Below are 18,865 nucleotides of genomic sequence, written 5' to 3'. Positions count from 1 at the left end.
GACTCAGACTGTGATGGAGGCAGGTCTGCGCTGCTCTGCTGGCTGGGGAGGAGATAGGTTGATAGGTGGGGTTACACTAAAATGCAACAATGTGCAGGAAATTCCCTTCGAGGTGCCCGTTTTAGGAGGTTGTAGCCAGGGTGCAAATGAGGCACGATCTTATTTTGGGATGTTGGGATGATGTGCTTTTGTTTTGTTCTGTGACAGCAAGGAATTAAATAGAACCGGCAGCTGTCAGAATTTACTGTGGTTTTGCTGTAAGTTTAAAAAAAAAAAAAGGACAAATTGGTTAAAATTGTGGTTCTTTGCACAAAAACGCCCTCTTGTGATGAACCACAGGTATTTCACCCCAAAATAAAAAGGTTCACCATTCGAAAACAGACACAGGCTAAAACTAAAGATTAGTTTTTCAAAACTTTATTTCAAATTTTGACAGTAATCCACATCATTGGCCATTTCAATTTTTGTTTTGCATCTTTCATGTCCTGTCTCGCATACGATCTAATCTCTTTTAGTTTTTAATCTCACAGTCAAAAAACGCCACTAACAAGAAAAGAAAAAAAACTTAAATCATACAAAATGTAGAAAATATGACAGGAACGTCAAAAACAAGGGCTGCTGATGACACAGAATCAGAGCTTCAAATATAAATGTCAGTCCAGGGCAAGTAGAAAAAAAAAAAAAAAAAAAAAAGTGAAGAGATTAGATTGAAAGAAACAATCATCTTCACACTTACAAGCTATAACTTATTCAGCTTTAGAATACAGTATAGATGTGAGCGAAGACATGAAACCCAAAACAGTTGTGGCCCTTCGTTATTCTTTTCAAAAACAGTCCATTAACCATACTTTTTGGTGAAAGATTTAAAAAAAAAAAAAAAAAAAAAAAAAAAGTACAGATTTGATCGTGGAAACATCAAGTCTGAGCCTAGCGTGAAAGTTTGAGAGAAGCTTTGCTGAGGAACAGAAACAAAAGACAAGCCAAAGGTTGTGATGAACCTGCTCTAGAGCTGAGCACGCAGTGACCGGACGTTTATCACCAGGCACGAAGGCACATGTTCAGATAAACCCATCACTACCGTTAGATGAGATGTTGATAGTCCATATGTGGATGCAAGGATGGTCAAAAATGTTGACATTTCAATGCTTTTTTTTTTATACAAATAATTGGTTTATGTTGTCAGCAGATGTGTTTGTGTGTGTGTGTGAGAGAGAGAAGGCGCAGGCATAGTTTAGAGGGCATCCAGCAGACTGTCAATGCGGCCGACCAGCTCCTGTCTCTTGCTGGTCAGGTTCTTCTCGCTCTCAATGTAAGCCTCCTTCTTGACTTTACCCGCCACCAGCCGCTCCGCCTCCTGGCTGGAGCGGCACACCAGATCCTTCACCTGGCCGTCCAGCTTCTGAACCTCTCCCACCTGAGGACACACAGAGGGGCTTAACCAAGGCTGTGCCCAAAGTCAACAACAGTTCACAACATTTCACTTAAAACATCCACGTCACTTGCCTTGTCAGCCAGGTCAGAGCCCTCTGCCTTGAGGCGCGCCTGCAGCGAGCTGATTTCGTTGGTGAGAGCTCGGTGGTCAGCCTCGAGAGACTTCCGCCCGCTGTTGAGCGCCCCCGTGTCGCGGGACTGCTTGTAGCGGTTGACCACCTCGTCCATGTATCGGTACAGACCCAGACGTTTGTTGACTAGAGTCAGCACCTGCTCTGTGATGGAGGCCACCTTCATCCGCACCTCGGCAGCAGGATCCTAAACAAAGATTAAAGAAGTTATGGCAAGGCATCTTTATTTATATAGCGCATTTCATACCACAGGCAACTCAATGTGCTTTACATAAAGACAAGGCATTTAAAAGAAAAGCATAAAGCAGCAATTTAAAGAGAAAAAAAAAATAGAATAAAAATTAAAACAGTTCAAAGCAATCAAAGAAGAGGGAAAAAGAAAAATATAAACTCAACCATAAGCACACCGAAAGAGAAATGTTTTTAACCTGGATTTAAAAGTGCTTACAGTTGTGGCTGATTTCAGTTCTGCTTGTAGTTTGTTCCAGTTGTGTGCAGCATAACAGCTAAAAGCTGCTTCAGCGGGTCCAGTTTGAACTCTGGGCTCCACTATCTGACCTGAGTCAGTAGATCTCAGAGCTCTGCTGGGTTTATACTCTGCTAGCATGTCATTCATGTATTCTGGACCTAAACCATTCTGTGATTTGTAGACGAGCAGCAGAACTTTAAAATCTATTCTGTATCTGACCGGGAGCCGATGTAAAGACATGAGAACTGGGGGGTGATGTGATGTGATCTCTTTGTTCTGGTTAAAACTTGGGCTGCAGCGTTCTGAATGAGCTGCAGCTGTTTGAGACTCTTTTGGGGGAGTCCAGTCAGGAGACCGTTACAGTAGTCAAGTCTGCTGGAGATGAAAGCATGAATCAGCTTCTCCTGATCAGTTTGGGACATGAAACCCTTAATTCTGGATATGTTCTTAAGTTGATAAAAGGCTGATTTGGTGACTGATTTGATATGATTGTTGAAGGTCAGGTCTGAGTCTATCAGCACGCCGAGGTTCCGGACTTGGTCTTTAGTTTCTAGAGACAGTGACTCAAGATGTTTACTGACAGCAAACCTCTTCTCTTTGTTGCCAAACACATTGGGCCTCATGCAAGAACCGTTCGTACGCACAGATTTGTTCTTAAATCGTCCGCACGAGTGATTTAAGAGAATTTGCGCGTTCACCAATCTTTTCGTATTTTACGTTTTCTTTCAGGTACGAACAGAATTTACGAGTGATTCAGATCTGTCGTAGGAGTTTCCTAAAATAGTCCGCTGTTATTCTAATCAAGTTTGCTTGACTAATGGATTGTAAATTTAATTACTTTGAAGAAAACATAAATAAATATATACATTATACCCCACAATTATGCTGACATTATTTTGTTTGACTTAAATTATGCACTAATTGAAGGTTAATTTGACTCTGTATATAACGAGGTCAATGGGAAGTGTAACCAGCGGCTGATTTTCTACTTTCGGATGCCTTAGTGCGTCAGGCTCTTGGAAGAGATCGTGTAGATACCCATGTGGAGACAGACGAATGGCTGACATCGCGATTAAGATTCCCAAGGACTGTGCTGCTGCAAACATGCAGCTTGCTAGAGCCACAACTCCAGAGAAAAACATGCCGATCAAACCCAATTCCACCACACGTCCAGGTCCTCACCACCCTTGGATTTTTGGCCACGGGAACCTTTCAGGGCGAGATTGGAGACAGATCGGGGGTGTCCCAGTCCTCTGTGAGTTGTGCGCTCCCCTTGGTCATCAAAGCTCTCATCAGTTTATCACCCATGGTACATCAAATTCCCCATACACCGCTGTCCAACAAGTACAAATTAAGAGGGACTTTCATGCCGTGAGTGGACTGCCAAACATAATTGGAGCAATAGACTGCACACATATACGCATCAAAACACCCGTGCCCCTGTCGTGGAGCGCACTGAGCTGAAGGCCAGGTGGGTGCGTCTGAATACATGGCGCAATATTGCCATGAACGAGGGTCTCCACCTGAACCAGCCCAGGCAGACCAGAAGGTGTGGTGCCAGAAGACCCCCCTCATGGACCGCCCCATCGAAGTGCCATCATGATGAGGCAACAACTGATTGCACAGCTTTAGTTGCAGTCATCGATCCCCTGCCCATGGCGAGACGTTTTTTTTAAGCCATTTTCATGTCAAACCATTTCTTTTTTATTTCAGTGACATGGTATTAACAGCACTTGTAATTGCTTCCCATTTCTTCACTTTAGCAGGTCCCGTAATTCCACTGCTGACACTGCTAAAAATGACAGATTTTCCTTTCTGGATCTCTGAAAGCAGAACTTCAATCTCAGAGCCCGTAAAGTTGTTATTTTTGCGCCTTGATGCCATTCTCATGACTCAACACTTCCTGGCACAGGAGGGAGGAAGCACAGCCTTATATGGCATAATATTGGGCGTGGAGTATGGAAATCTACTATCCTCGTGCACGTGAACTTAGATACGCACGAGTGGGATTCATCATTTACGCAGGTCGTTTACACACTTTTTCCGAAGTTAAGAGTGCTTGTTGAATCTGACGTGGCGTGTTCGTACGAAAAAAGTGAGAAAAATTTAGAATGAAAATACGAAAATGTTCTTGCCCATTGACCTCAGTTTTTTCTTGAACTTGACTAGGGCTGGACAACGATTACAATTCTTAATCTAATTAATCACATGATTTCCCTGATTAATCACGATTAATCGCATTTCTACACAAAATCCAAAAATGTATTCAAAAGTAGTGTATAGCTTTTAGCATTTAGTTTTATTTTAAATGTGCTGCCATATGAATGAAAGTGCCATAACATTTGTTGTGCAAACACACTTTTAACATCAGCATTTTATTTAGTTTTTATGTAGAAGCCTCGCTCCACTGTCTGTTTCCTTGAATGACTTGCTGGTATCAGTTGTGTGTTTTGCCTTTAAGTGATATTTTAGACTGGAACTACTACGCTGAGAAGACAATTCAACTTGGCTGTAATTGCAGGTTTTTAAAAAAAATAATAATAATTTTTATTTATTTTGAAATGTGCTTTTATGTTTTAAGTAAAACAGGAAGTAGCGCCGGTTAGCTCCGTGAGCTTCACACAGAGGCCGAGGAGCACCTGTAACGATGATGTTACCTGCAAGTTTATTTTTATTTCATTACTCCATGCTTTGTGGCGTTTGCTGTAACTGTGTGTTTAATGGACAGGATAGTTGAAGAGAGAGACAGGAAGCAGGGGGCAGAGAGAGGGGGAATGACATGCAGTAAAGGGCCGTCCGATGCGGGACTCGAACCGAGGCCGACTGCAGCGAGGACTGTAGCCTCTATACATGGGGCGCCTGCACTACGCCACCGACCACCCCTAAATGGGATGTTTTTAAAAAACATTTTGTTTCTTTTCCCCATACCTTTGTGATGGCAAAATCCAGACGGACATAGATGATGACGGTGAAGAAAAGTATGTAGAATGCCCCTACGACCAGGAGAGGCTCCTGCAGCATCAGGATCTTATTGAAGTTATAATGAACCTGGAAATCAGAAAATAGGTTTATCGATTGACATTTTAATTCATATTTATTCATTAAATTAACAACAATATTGAGGTATGTGCATTAACAACTTTCTGAATGACTATTTCAACCATGTATTCTTTAACACTTTTTAACAAAATTATTTCACAATTGTCAGGTGATGACAACTTCAATCTGGAATTTCTTTTTATTTTAACCGTAAAAATAAAACCGTAAACCAAAACAGAGACCCAAATATTGGAATGGCAATTACAAACAACAAACCCTGATAATAGCTAAAAATGTATTGTATTCAATAATTCTAATGCTCAGCTCTACTTGTGGATTAATTCATGCACTCGATTAAAATAAGACTGAAGTGTAGTGAGCATAAAGTTTCTTAGAAACAGCACTCATCTTTTCCTGGACATTTTACATACTTGACTGTGTTATTCAATCATTCAAATATGAATGGGAGGCTATATTTTTTGGTGTAGTAATGAAGTTATTGATCACTTTTAGTGAATGCCCATGTTTTCTAACTTATGTTGAAGCCAGTTTAAAAGGAAAAACACTAAGTTTTGCTGATAAATACTGCACAAACACTATAACATGCTAGCTTATGTCTTTTTCTACTGTTCTTACCACAACATCCTGAATGTGCTGCTCCACCAGGTTGCTCTTTGTGGCCACTAACACTGGTCGGCCAAAGGTATCCAGATACGTATAGTGTAGTTGGTTTGGCATGCGATCAATTTTGTAAGGTGTTTCGACATGGATGTTTCTGTTAAAAACGAGACGGGACAATTTATTACACAAAATGCCGCTGCCCAGTTTTCTTCTCAATCTGGCATACAGGGCGTTTGCCTGCAAACACTTACCTGGCGCCCTCTGGCAGAATGATTTTCATTGTCATATAATCAATGACCTGGTCATCATACACATGGTCAACTAGTCTCATTTTCAGTGCATACTGGTCACCTAGGATACAAAATGATGAAGAGAGTAGGTAAATGTTTACACTGGAAGTATGGGCCTAAATCATCAGCCCTTTGCACACAGGCTGTTTCAAGGTGGAACTTATTTGACTTTTTTTTTTACTATAGCTTATTTTATTATAAAAGGGCCCACAATTTACAAAAATTCACATCAAGCCGAATTAAAGAAGATGAGAAACTAGAGAATGACAAGACCAACCCATACTAATAGTTTTTTTTTTTTTTAATGCCTTACTCCACCCTCAAATATTTCTCTTTAGGTTTTATCAGAACCTACCCAGGGTATAGAGGTACTCGTAGCTTGGCAGATTGTAGCCAATGATATAGTGGGTCTTCCAGCCTCCAAACAAAGGGAAACGAGGCCTCACCTCCACTTCCACCGAGTCATCCAGAACCTGGAGATGGGAGGTGGAGATGTTGCCAATCTCATCCCTGTAATAGACATCCTGAGCTGAGGCAGGAAGAATTGTCTGTGGACAGATATAGATGTAGTCATCATAATTATCAATAAAAACGGTGAAGTCAGACGACATCTATCTAGAATATCAAACCTTGAAAGACTTGACAGACGAGATGCCGCTGTCTGATTGACGCTGGTAATCATAACGTGAAAAAGGGCCCTTCAGAGTGGCTCCTGTATGCCTCAGGTCAATGGTTTCTTCCACAGCGATGTTTCCCCAGTGAGACACCTCAATGGTGCGAGTGATGCTGCTGATGGTGAGGAAGGGTGTGTTGTTTTCATAATGGATCTTCATTGTATCCTATAATAGTTGAGAACAAGTAACACCAAAACTTGTTAGCGGATGTTTTTGCAGCATAACTCGAAGCTAACCAGAGTTGTGCTCAGAGTTGTACCTCGCTAAATGGAGCGACATCTCGGAAGGGTCCGTACTCAATAATCTCATCAGTCTTGCTGGGGTTGCCCAGCTTGGTGTAGCTCTCTACGGTCTTGGAGGCCAAGCGGACGCGTGTGGTCTGGCTACGGGTGGGATACGGAGAGTACAGGTAGTGGTTCCCTTGGAAGACCACCAGCTGACGCTCAGCCTGGGTGATTTGTGAGGGGAAAGGCCTCAGCACGTGGCTAAATGCAATCTCCACCTTCGCTTTCAGCTGAGCACCAGCAGCCAAACTGGAGGGCAGCTGCACTTTGTAGAACTCCCCACTGTTATGAAACAGATGAAAAGCATTAGCTTTTAAGGATATTTCAAGAATTAATGCTTGAAAATAACTCAAGGACACAACCAAAGCATTTAATAGATCATGTAATCCAACAAGTACCCAGAATGTGTCTTTCTGTGCAACCCTAAATCCATAGGTTAACAAACCCATGCTGAGTTGAAGAAATGTATTTGGCCCAACTCCTGTAGCTATTCGTTCAATCATGGCAGTGTGTGGCATCAGCTAATAAGTCTCACTGCTAGTAGAGAACCCTGAACAAGCAAATACACTTGTCATGGTAACTTTTACTGAAAGATTCTCATGTCATACCTTTGGCCCGGAATTGTTGTCTGATGGAGTTCGAGCGTGCCATCCACCTCTTCATCACCCTTCACCTGTGAAGAATTATACACTTTTAGGAAACATGAAGGAAATGGGGTAGCTTTATGATCCAATAAAGTTCCCAAAATGTGTACAGCTTGTTATTCTAGATAAAAACAGCGCATTGTTACGGTTTCATTCAATGGAAGGGGGCAGGCCAGTGCGCAGTCACACACGGAAGTGAACTGCCCAGCGCATACGTGTCATTCAGCCACTGACAGAGCACGAAGCCCTGCGGAAGTTAACATCTCACATAGCAAATTAAAATTCGGCAGATTCCGTCCAGGTTGAATTATTAAGTACATTTTTAGAGATGAGGGGAATTTCATGCATTTTTAAGTGCACAATTTTCTGCTGCCAAAAGCTACCTTTGACTACCTGACTTCCGTGCATGCGGAGCTCATTGTAAGAGACAGGATCGTGCCTCTAAGCTAGTCGCACTGCTTTCATGCGTCCAATGAAATCATAGAAGTATTTTGATGCAGCATGCTAATAACCTCAACGCTTGTGCAACTGAAAACCCAAAGAGTAAACAGACACATGCGACCTGCAAGGTTTTTGCAAAGCCATGATATGGAGGGCTTATGAGCTTACTACATAATAGCTAACAGGCTAACGCTAGCCGGCTACAGAATGGGTTTCTCAGCGCCCTTTTTTTTTACCCCACTAATACTTGGCTCACCGAAGCTCCGATATACGCCAGATGCGGTGCCAGGTCAGCCTCTACTGCTAATATAAAGCTTTGGACGGCGGAGTGTCCCTGGTTGGACAGCACGATCTCCGCAGTGATCTTGGCCAGATGAGTACTCAGGTCCACTGTCCTCTTCACATCCTCGTTCACCAAACCGTCCGCTGAAACCCCCGAGCTTGAAAAGACCAGAAGCAGCAGGCAAGCGGTGAGAAACGGCGACTTTCGTGTCATGGTTGAAAGAGATATGACCTGAAGTACCGAGGTTGGAGCGGCAAGATTGAAAGAAATGTAGAGCTGCAATGAAAGGCCACCGCTCCGCTCTACATCTGAAAGATGACGCTTCATTTAGTCAGACGTGATGATGTCAGCGCGCACGCTGCTACGTGCTGCACGTTGGAAAGGTTTTATGGAGATCCTCTACTGGACAGAAACGTGATCATATAACGTGGACTTTCAAGACATACAGGCCGCCAACACGTGCAAACGCGTTGCAAAAGGCAAAACAAATTGAAACAAAGAGAAAAATGCGGCAATCACAAAAACTACCGGGGCACACGCGACACAAACTTCAAAACACATGCAAGAAAGAAACGCACTGCACACGTCAAAACCCATGCAAGAGAGAAACGCATTTTTCTATTGCAGCGTTTACTGTTGGAATTGTTTTGCCCGTTTTCAACGCTTTTGCACGTGTCAGCCACCGTACAAGCTAGTTTGAAATAAAATATGAGAAGTTCTCCCGCTCTGCCTCGGTCCTTGTTAGACCGTCGGACTTCTGAATTAATTATTGAGGGACGATTTGTCCCAGTCCGCTAGTAGTATTTTAATGTATTTGAGTCATAAAATAGGAACTTTGTGTTTCTACAAAGAACAACATGGTTATGATGTGATGCAGCTAGCCGAAATAGCTCAGTTGGGAGAGCGTTAGACTGAAGATCTAAAGGTCCCTGGTTCGATCCCGGGTTTCGGCAGCATTGGCCGGTGCGCTCCTTTTGCGTGTCATAACTCAGCTCGATAAGTTGTTAAGTTAAAGGGATGGTTCGCCTCTTTTGACATGAAGCTGTATGACATCCCATATTAGCAATATCATTTATTAAATTTGACTTACCCCCTGCTGCGTCCTGTGAGCCGAGTTCCAGCCTCGTTTTGGTGTTGACGAAGGTACTCTGGCTAGTTGGCATGGGGCCACAAAAATAAAGCGTTTTGCTTCTCAAAATAATATGTGTTCAAAAGAGTAATACATTTGCATTACAAAATCGTTCATCCAGAAAAAGTCAGACCTCACAATCACTTGGTGCTATTTTCTCTCTACCTTCATATCAATGCATGCACTTCGGTCTGGACGGTCTACATAGCCCGTAGTGATACGAAGGTAGAGAGAAAATAGCGCCAAAACGAGGCTGGAACTCGGCTCACAGGACGCAGCAGGGGGTAAGTCAAATTTAATAAATGATATTGCTAGTATGGGATGTCATACAGCTTCATGTCAAAAGAGGCGAACTATCCCTTTAATATTGAGTTGGTCTTCCTCATGTCAGCAAAACAGTTATGATCAGTGAGTTTTTTGATAAAGAACATTTGTTCTGGTGTGCCTTGATGTTAATCATAGATCCACTGGGCCTTCAGGGTTGAGGGGTGGGTCTTTCTGGAATGGATTTGCTTGCCACAGATGCTATCACATACCATCGGATTGGTATCTGGGGAGTTTGGAGGCCAGGACACCTCAGACTTTTTGTTGATTTCTTTGAGCCCTTCCTAGGTTTTTTTAACTGGACCCACCACTGTCCTGCTTGGGAAGGCTGCTGTTGAAGGGGAGTTTTGGATTTAGTTTTTTCACAAGACAATCGAAATGTGAGAATTAGAGACATTAACTTCGATAAATGTTGAAGAGTTAGTTGAATGGAAATAACCAACCTGAAGTTATCAGTACATATGCCATAGTCATCTGTTATCCTGCTAAATTTTGGCAGCCATCGCTCAGTGGTTAGAGTGGGTCAATAACCGGAAGGTTGGCGATTCGATTCCCACTCTCGCTGCGTAAAATACTGGCTGAGGGGCCCTTTAGCAAGGCACCCTTACCCCCCGGCTTATAAATAAAGAGGTATTTCAGCTAAAGCAGCAATAATGATCTTTTTTTTTTAAATTTTATGAAAAGTGGAGCATTTCTCATTATGTTTGTAAACTGGCTCTCAAAGATGATCTGCTAAGAGAATACCAAAGCCGCTGACCTGTGGTGTATCTGGAGGAGGGAGGAGGCAAAAGGTCCATAAGCCATGGTTGGCACCATTAGAATGTAGAAAATATTGTTGATGTCTCATTCTAGCTTGAAAAGTCAGTATGTAAAGCAGTATTGTTGTTGGTTTCTTTTCAGGTGATGCCGTTCAGCCACGCAGTGCCTAAAGAACAACCAGATAGCTGATAGTTGATCTTCTGAAAGGTTAGCAAACTGCCACAAATGTCAACAGTTTATTGGACATCCTTTACTAAGGTAAAATGATAAAATTGAACTTCTAAAGTGCTTTTTTTTCCAAAAAAAATCCCTGCATGAGAATGTTACTTAGATAAAAGCATGTCAAGGACATGGAAATAAAAGACTTAAATGCATATTTGTACGGTACTAGAGTCGGTGTAATTGGTAACAACCTACCACTGTTTTCAGCGGTGGTTATCACGGACTTCTACGGAAACTTTTACATATGTAAATCATCTTTATTGTCTCTCCTAAACGCAATGTTCTAGACAGATCATAGCTTTTAAGTCTTAACTAAGTCAGTGGTTAATTCCTTCTCTTGTCAGTGGAGCAGTAGTTCAACAGAATTCTTTTTTTTTTTTTTTTTTTGGATAGAGAGTGTGCTCTATATTTATCTGTTTAGTCGGTGGCACCAGTTCCACAACACTGTAAGATTTATTATCCGACGTGTGTTTTGTTGGTCGTCGGGTCCCGTGCAACAAGGCGTGACCAGGGCGTGACGTCAGCCTCGCGAAGACAGCTTGTTTTGGAGGAAGTGAACAGCTCGTTCGACTAGCAGCTAGCAGGTTAGCTTGACAAGGAAAAGCCAGCGTCAACGGGAACTGAGCGAAACGGACCCATTTACCAAATCGTTTTACGTTGGCATTGACAGTATTGATTTTGATAAGAAGGGTTAATAGAGACGCTAGTTATTAGACAGCTGCCGACACTCTAAACGTGTTGTTTTGTTGAAGCAGACGTTTGTTGGAGCTGTTAGCCTGCCTGTCTGCTGTCCTGCGCGTTAGCTAACACGTCCATCCGAAGCAGAGGAAAAGTCCACCTTTGATATTTTTTTTATTTTTTTTCACCCCCAAAGGTTCGTCGCTCAGGTTTGTTTGTGGTAACCTAAGCTGTTGGTGTTACTGATGATATTTGTCAATAGTATAGCTGACGTTATTCAAGTTTTACAAAGGTTAATAAACCTGTTTTAGCTAACGAATGTTAGCTTAAATTAAGAAGTGTAACGGTGACTATCTGTTTACTCATGGACGTTTTGTGTAGAAACGTTAGCCGCCTTTATTTTGCTCTGATTTTGTATTTAATACTAATGCTGTTTACAAGCCATTTCCCATCCCTACATTTGCTCACCTTACTGTGTAGCATTTTCAATCAACTCAAATGTAATGCTCATTCTACCTATCTAATCATTTGCAAGTCTGTTGATTGAAGTCTGTATGGTCGGTGGGTAAAATCTAGCCCCCTGACTCGTTTCGGTCTATAAAGGGGAAACATTTGCATTTGACTTATTCCAGTTATACCGGCAGCTTGATCTTTTCCAGGGACAGCACTTGGTTTGCTAATCATGCCTGCCAAGTCATGGTTCCTTTGCGCGTGTGTTTAACGCCATGTGATCAGTCCCTGACACAGTGTCATGGGGTCCAGATTATGCGAGCCGCTCAGACAGCTCTGTGTTGCCTCAACGCGTGGCTTCTTGTTCGCGACGGATTTTCGCCTCAAAAGTTAAAGGATGCGTGTTTGGAATCTTTAACTTAAGTATCGCTGTCTCCAAAGCTTTGCCTGATCGGAATGATAATCTGAGGCCCGTCTGTAATAGAGTTTGGACTTTGGCCATTACAGCTGTATGAGGAGGTTATTATTGCGTCGCACCCACGGCCGAAGTCAGAAATGCTTTGCGGTGTTTTCCTTAGCTTGCACGAACATGGAAATATTTAAGACACTGTGTCTGGTACAGGATTAATCTGTATGTCACGTGTGGGTGTTATATTACAACTCCAGGATCTATATGAAGCTGGCAGATCTGACAATGGGGCGGATCACACAGATAATGAATTTAATCTATTTCCCCAAACTGAACACAGCTGTAGGAACTAGGCATTTGCCGTTTAACCTTGCAGAATTATTTAGATTATTTCTGTTTGTTTGGGCAGATGTAGATATCTGATGGAAAGTCATCAATATGCATTCTTTGCCATAAATACAATTCACAGCCGCATCCACTGTCTTTTAGAGTTCTCATTTTCCACAAGTAAAAATACGCAGGGACAAAAATGGCGAATGAAAGGCTCAGTTCAAATACCTCAACATGACATTAAAGTACTTTATTAAATCTCAGATGGAAAATACATTGTTGTAGTGTTTTTAAACATAGTGTGTACCGGTTCTTATTGCAGACGAGCTGAAGAAGCCTCTGCCTGTGCAGTATTGTCAGTTATGTTGTTAAGCTTTTGCAATATTGTTCTTTCAACAGTCGGCTTTATGGGCTCCGGAGCAGTGCTTAGCACAGAGCTAGCTTTCTTTATCAGTTTGTTCTGTTTCTTCAAGACTCTAATGAGTTCCTGCTCTAACGCAGATGGCTAGTACAAGATATTCATCGCACATCTTGCTGCAAACGCTGAAAGACCTAAGCTTCCTCAACGAATAGGCTTTTCTGTCCCATCTTGTGGGTAGCCTCACTGTTGCCTTTCCAATCCAGTCTGCTGTCCAATCATTGTTGTATATAGACACATGAAACAATACAGTGCAGCTTGTTGTTTATTACTGTACATTTCATTGTATGTGAAGTACAAGGAAGGCTGAGTAAAGGACACTTTGTACCCAAAGTCACTGACAGAATGAGGCCATTTTTGGGGGGTTTTCTTTTGAAATGACCTCAACTCTTCAGTAAAATCCCATATACAAAGGGTTATCACTACTGCAAGGCTGTATTCATCTTGTTTTTAGCAATACCAGTGTTGGTTTTCTACAGAGGGCTTTTACTCCACCTTCTAATTTAGCTTTTTGTCCTGACAGCTGTGGCAAGATGACGTCAAGGAAGAAAGTACTACTCAAAGTCATCATCCTCGGCGACTCGGGGTAAGTTGAGCAGCTCCCAAGAGGTCTGAATAGTTGCCCATTATTTAAAAGAAAATTTAAAAAAATAAATAATAATTGTAAGGATTTCACCAATCAACTTGCAGTAGTGGCTGTGTATTTACCCAATCTTGCCCATTATGTGTTCTGAATATTGTTCTGTGATGTGTCTTTATAGAGTTGGGAAGACCTCATTGATGAACCAGTATGTGAATAAGAAGTTCAGCAACCAGTACAAAGCCACAATAGGCGCAGATTTCCTGACAAAAGAAGTCATGGTGGATGACAGACTCGTCACAATGCAGGTATTAACATATAACAACTATGACAAATATCTTCTTTGGATCTTTTTCTGTATGTAATCTGTCCAAGTTTGCCTTAAAGCTTACATCCTGACCACCCTGTGTTTCAGATTTGGGACACAGCGGGTCAAGAGAGGTTCCAGTCCTTAGGTGTTGCGTTCTACCGTGGAGCGGACTGCTGCGTCCTGGTGTTTGATGTGACAGCACCCAACACCTTCAAGACCTTAGACAGCTGGAGGGACGAGTTCTTGATTCAGGCTAGCCCACGAGACCCGGAGAATTTCCCCTTTGTGGTGCTAGGCAACAAGATCGACTTGGAGAACAGACAGGTAGATTGATACTGATATCTGATTTATGTTAACCAAGTACGTCGCTTATCGGAAACCTTTATTATCATTTTGTGTAGTTACGCTTTAATCCAAAAAACAAATTGAGATTGACATAACTTTAAAAAAATGTCTTGGATAAGACTCGGAGATTGTCATTTACCTGACGTTTCCGTTGAATACTGAGAACGTGTCCCTCTGCGCTTCAGGTAACAACCAAACGAGCACAGGCTTGGTGTCAGAGCAAGAACAACATCCCATATTTCGAAACCAGCGCTAAGGAGGCAATCAATGTGGAGCAGGCCTTTCAGACTATTGCACGCAATGCTCTTAAACAGGTAATGGGACGCTCGCAAAGAAATCCAACAACTTGACCTTAAAATGCACAACAACTTTGAATGTGTCTGTAGAAGTTCGAAGGCACTCATTTTGTCTCATGTTGTCTGATCCCAGGAGACTGAAGTGGAGCTGTACAACGAGTTTCCTGAGCCGATCAAGCTGGACAGGAGCGAACGAGCCAAGCCGTCAGCAGAGACCTGTAGTTGTTGAGGACTTCAAGGATCTTAGGGGTCGCCGTTGCCCACACTACCCTGTCTTGCCTTGTCTATATACCTTCTTTCCCCATGGCCCACTGTGTTATGCCCTAATGCCCAACATACAAGCAGCATCCCACTCAGAGAATATTACTACACACAAACATGCTGCTCTCACCTCATTATGTAAACAAATGACACATTTTCTATAAAATATAAGTCTCCTAGCCCAAAGAACATCTTAAAAAATAAAAAAGACATTATGGCATTAACTTCTATGATGCATTTAACTTCCAAGAGTTTCTCCTTTATAGCTCTGGTGGTTAGGGCTCATCTCACTTTCAGTTCCACGTTTCGCTTCCTTCACTCCAAGTTTTTGGTCCGAGCTGCTTTTAATTTGATACTTTGTGAGAAATCAGAGCATTGCTTCTGTATTCGTTTGGATGTTCTGGTGTAAATTAGACAAATTCCTTTTTTTTTTTTTTTTTTTAAATAATCATGATTTCATTAGCAGTGGTGGCCGTTTTCTTTCTCACAGCCCACCGCTGCTGCCCCATGTTTTACTCATTTGTTGTGGCTTCAATTACTCTGATGAAAATACTCATTACCATGGTTTCACCTTACCTCATTTAAAAGAAAAAATATTAAGTTCTGATACTCCAACAGGAGCTCATGTATGAAGGTGTGCTGCCTGCTGATTCTCGTTAATTGGCACAGAATTGAGAAGCCAGAACAACGACAAGTCCACCAGACGTGTTTGTACAGAATTTTCTTTCTTTTTTTGCACTTTGCTGTCGTATTCAGTAACTGAAGACTCGTTGAGACCACTCGTTTCGAGCCACAATAAACGTCATTGTTGCTCAGGTTGAGGACATCGTGTGAATACAGACTCGGCTCCTCGATGTAAGCGCTGTTCCTCTGCTTTGGGGGAAATAAAGGTTCGTCTTGTAATCTATAACCCTTCATACAACATTCAACGTTGACATGAATCAAATCTACATGTTGAACCCAGAGGAAAGACTTTTCTCTACAAAATCATTAATAAGCGAGTACTATTAGCTACGACATTTTCTTTATTCTGTCAACTATTACAAGACTGTATATCTGCGAACCTCTCAATCATTGTGTGGGGAAGGCAAAAGGTTGTTGTAAATCTTCATATCTGACTGCCAGTTGCTCATGTCTGCAAACAATCTTTAGTGCTTGAAATTTCTTTTAAACCGATCAGACCTTTAACTGTCTGATAGTAATATATTAAAACTTAGAAATTCATTATAGTCTGAGATAGCATACATACTGTAACTCTGAAAGCTGAAAAAAAATAAATAAATGTGGGGGAGGATTTGGCATTCATCATTATATTATTAATATGATAAATGCTCAGCATCTACATTGTTTCAAAATGTCTGCGTTTCAAGTAATAAGGATAATAAAAGTCTTGAATAAAGCATTCAATGATGAAAAGTATTTATTGATTTAATGTTGTAACTGTTGTATTTACAAAACAAAGTGAGCATGCAACATTTGTCTTAGAAAAAGTAGAAAAAATAAGGCCTAAATGGTCTTTTCAGTGTCAGTTAATATATTTCACTTGGTCTTTTGTTTCTTGCTGGCTCCCTGAAGCCACTGCTGAAGCGCTCCCTTGGACTTAAGCCGAGACCCTGCCTTGCTGTCTTTCTCTTCGTTGCCCGTGTCGGACTCTTTCCTCTTTGAAGGGGAGCTGCTCGACAGCCAGCTCCTCATCAACTTATTGCTTGCGGTGGGTTTGGGCACCTAAAAATCAAGGGTCAAATACATCAAATAAGGGTCAAAAACCTCCAGTCTTGCTCAACAAATACAGTTTCATGTTCCAGCAACAGTTAGATTATTATTTCCTACCTTTTTGCTGTTGGGATCCACTGGCTGGAGGCACTCTGGGGTGTTGTTGCGCGAGTTATTTACTACAGAGGACACGGGGTGAAAGGACAAAATGTCTTTAGACTGAAGCAGTTCCAAAGCATCGGGAGACTTCACCTTCCCAAAATCTAGCCATCTTCTCACTTCTTCCTCTCCGTCCAAGATCGCCGGCATCCTAAAACACAATCGCAAATCGATTTGAGATTAAATACGAGCACAAAGAGAAAAGAAAAGAAAGCTTTTTTTTTTTTTTCTTCTTATCAGCCACTCTTACCGATTGTGGATGCTTTGCAGATTTGGGGAAGCATTCACAGTGATAACACTGTAAGAGTACAGGGGTTCTCCACCATCTGGTGGTGTCCAGCAGTCAAACAGTCCAGCCATAGTCAGCAACCTCCATCCATTCCACTCACTTGCTTCTCCATCCTTGCCCACGCAAAACAATAATTACACGAACATGTGTTCAGAATTCTCAAATGAAAGAAATTGTAAAGATTTAATGAATATTTGTTGATAAAATGCTGCTGTTGTGGTTTTGATTTTCTTTTCTTTTTTAACATCAATATCTTAAGCACAAGTTTGTGTGTCACTTGAAACTTTGAATGAAGGAAAAAAAGAAAAAAGACACCTGGTGGACACATGCACATTTTGCCTGGACTCCCCAACAGGAAATTATCGGCAATGTCAATTTCCGCCAAAGCCGAAATCTCTTTCGTACTTTCCTTACTTTTGTTAGATAAAAGAAAGAAAAAAAATCAATGCAAACCTCGGACCAACCAGGGGAGGTTTCCCCTGGAGGGCACACTGCCTTCTCCTTATTGCTCGCTGGAGTCACAAGGTCATCCTGACCCTTTTTCTCCTGGCTAGAACTCTGAGAGAAGTAGATGAAGAAAGGCTGCTTCCCTTTTTCCAACCTCTGCCACTCATAGAAACCGTCCGCCAGGATCACACAGCGCTGTCCCTTCAGCATGGGATCCTTTGGAGAGAAGACGGTTGGAAGAAAAGTCATGTGTGAAAACACTCAAAAGTATAGGAAATATTAAATAGCTTTCCACAACTGCGTGCACCTTGTATGACTTCTTCTCCAGTATATTCTCACTGCGACAGTTGCTGGTACTATATTGCATCTTGCTGGGGTCGTTCGCCTTGAACCACGCAGGTATCAAACCCCAACGCATGGATGCCAGTACGCGTTCATCCACAGGTGCATTCTGAGGGTAAAACAAAAAGATAAACATCATGTACTACCATTGGTTTGTTTCATAGTGTTGGGACTATGCTTTTGAAAATGTATGAACTGTGTATCATGTCTGAGAAAATAACTGAACAAACATTACACAGTGTCCGTTAACTGAATAGATATATATTCATAAATGGCATCCGTATGTGTTACTTTATCACTTAGAGGAGACAACCTGCATTTTTTTTTTTTTTTTTAAACTTTCAGCTGCAACAATCTGAAACTCCGTCACGCACGGAAGGACGCGGCCAAGAGTACATTTAACACACTTGAACAGTGTTAGAAGAGCTCGACTGGGCTTCGTTACCTTGTCAAAATGTCTCTGTGACAGCAGCACTGGACTCATGGACTGGGGGCTCTTGTTGTAAGAGGGTCGGTATTTGTCTGCGTCTCCATCCTTCCAGCGGGGCTGTTGCCGCTGACCCCCGGGGTTTCTGTAAGAGCAGGCCTGTCTCACTTCGTCAGGAGCAAGCGTGCACGCGGTTCTTCCACACATTTCAACGGCCCGAAACAAAACTCTTCCAGCACCTGAAGACGTTCAACACACAGGCTCAGCTAAACATGTCTGCAGAATTAGCAGGGTTAGCTTGACGAACTTCAACCAAAGTGTATCTTTCCCTGACATTTTAGAAATAGAGCTGGGCTTACCGGCGGGTGTGCAGTGTTGTAATATACGTATATATCAGAAAGTGGAAATTAATGTGTCGACGCTGTTGTGGGTGTGTGACTTCGTGTGTATTTGAATACAGTGCGGGAATTTGCCTGGACGAGGCTCTGAAGCGAGTGATTGAGGAAGCAGTGACGTACGGCCGCCCCGCCCCGGGGCAAAAATGGCGCCAGGTTACTTAACTTTAGACGTCATATTTAAGATTTTTTTTTATAGTATACTGCTAACATTTGTGACTTTATCATAAAGTCATTTAAAAATATTAATACGGTAGAATAACTATGTACAAAAA

General features: G+C 42.0%; 3 protein-coding genes and 1 non-coding gene across 6 annotated transcripts; 2 read left to right on the top strand and 2 right to left on the bottom strand.

The window, feature by feature from the left end:
* Positions 1-401: 401 nt before the first annotated feature.
* rpn1 (ribophorin I) lies at positions 402-8,645 on the bottom strand. The gene is made up of 10 exons (XM_075460394.1): positions 8,281-8,645; positions 7,548-7,612; positions 6,915-7,221; positions 6,611-6,820; positions 6,337-6,529; positions 5,943-6,042; positions 5,707-5,845; positions 4,960-5,079; positions 1,504-1,749; positions 402-1,414 (listed from the first exon to the last, which is right to left on the bottom strand). Exons 1-10 carry the CDS (start codon positions 8,632-8,634, stop codon positions 1,232-1,234), a joined length of 1,917 nt encoding a protein of 638 aa, XP_075316509.1. The 5' UTR covers positions 8,635-8,645; the 3' UTR covers positions 402-1,231.
* A 542-nt stretch (positions 8,646-9,187) lies between these two features.
* Positions 9,188-9,260, top strand: trnaf-gaa (transfer RNA phenylalanine (anticodon GAA)). The gene has a single exon. It is a non-coding gene; the product is annotated as a tRNA-Phe (tRNA).
* A 1,968-nt stretch (positions 9,261-11,228) lies between these two features.
* Positions 11,229-16,237, top strand: LOC142376808 (ras-related protein rab7). 3 transcript variants are annotated; one of them, XM_075460393.1, is made up of 6 exons: positions 11,229-11,325; positions 13,550-13,612; positions 13,788-13,914; positions 14,022-14,240; positions 14,447-14,575; positions 14,691-16,237. In XM_075460393.1, exons 2-6 carry the CDS (start codon positions 13,560-13,562, stop codon positions 14,784-14,786), a joined length of 624 nt encoding a protein of 207 aa, XP_075316508.1. In that variant the 5' UTR covers positions 11,229-11,325; positions 13,550-13,559; the 3' UTR covers positions 14,787-16,237. The 3 variants fall into 3 exon arrangements, with proteins under 3 accessions (XP_075316508.1, XP_075316506.1, XP_075316507.1); XM_075460391.1 differs by having other exon boundaries at positions 11,273-11,615; XM_075460392.1 differs by having other exon boundaries at positions 11,273-11,628.
* Positions 16,234-18,684, bottom strand: hmces (5-hydroxymethylcytosine binding, ES cell specific). Its single transcript, XM_075460390.1, has 7 exons — positions 18,555-18,684; positions 18,214-18,434; positions 17,734-17,877; positions 17,433-17,642; positions 16,941-17,092; positions 16,649-16,841; positions 16,234-16,543 (listed from the first exon to the last, which is right to left on the bottom strand). The coding sequence occupies exons 2-7, from the start codon at positions 18,400-18,402 to the stop codon at positions 16,358-16,360; spliced, it is 1,074 nt and encodes a 357-aa protein (XP_075316505.1). The 5' UTR covers positions 18,403-18,434; positions 18,555-18,684; the 3' UTR covers positions 16,234-16,357.
* Positions 18,685-18,865: the final 181 nt, after the last annotated feature.

The sequence above is a fragment of the Odontesthes bonariensis genome, chromosome 3, assembly GCF_027942865.1.
Source record: "Odontesthes bonariensis isolate fOdoBon6 chromosome 3, fOdoBon6.hap1, whole genome shotgun sequence".
NCBI classification, from domain to species: domain Eukaryota; kingdom Metazoa; phylum Chordata; class Actinopteri; order Atheriniformes; family Atherinopsidae; genus Odontesthes; species Odontesthes bonariensis.
The sequence above is the reverse complement of the archived record's forward strand: the minus strand, read 5'-3'. Positions and strand labels throughout refer to the sequence as shown.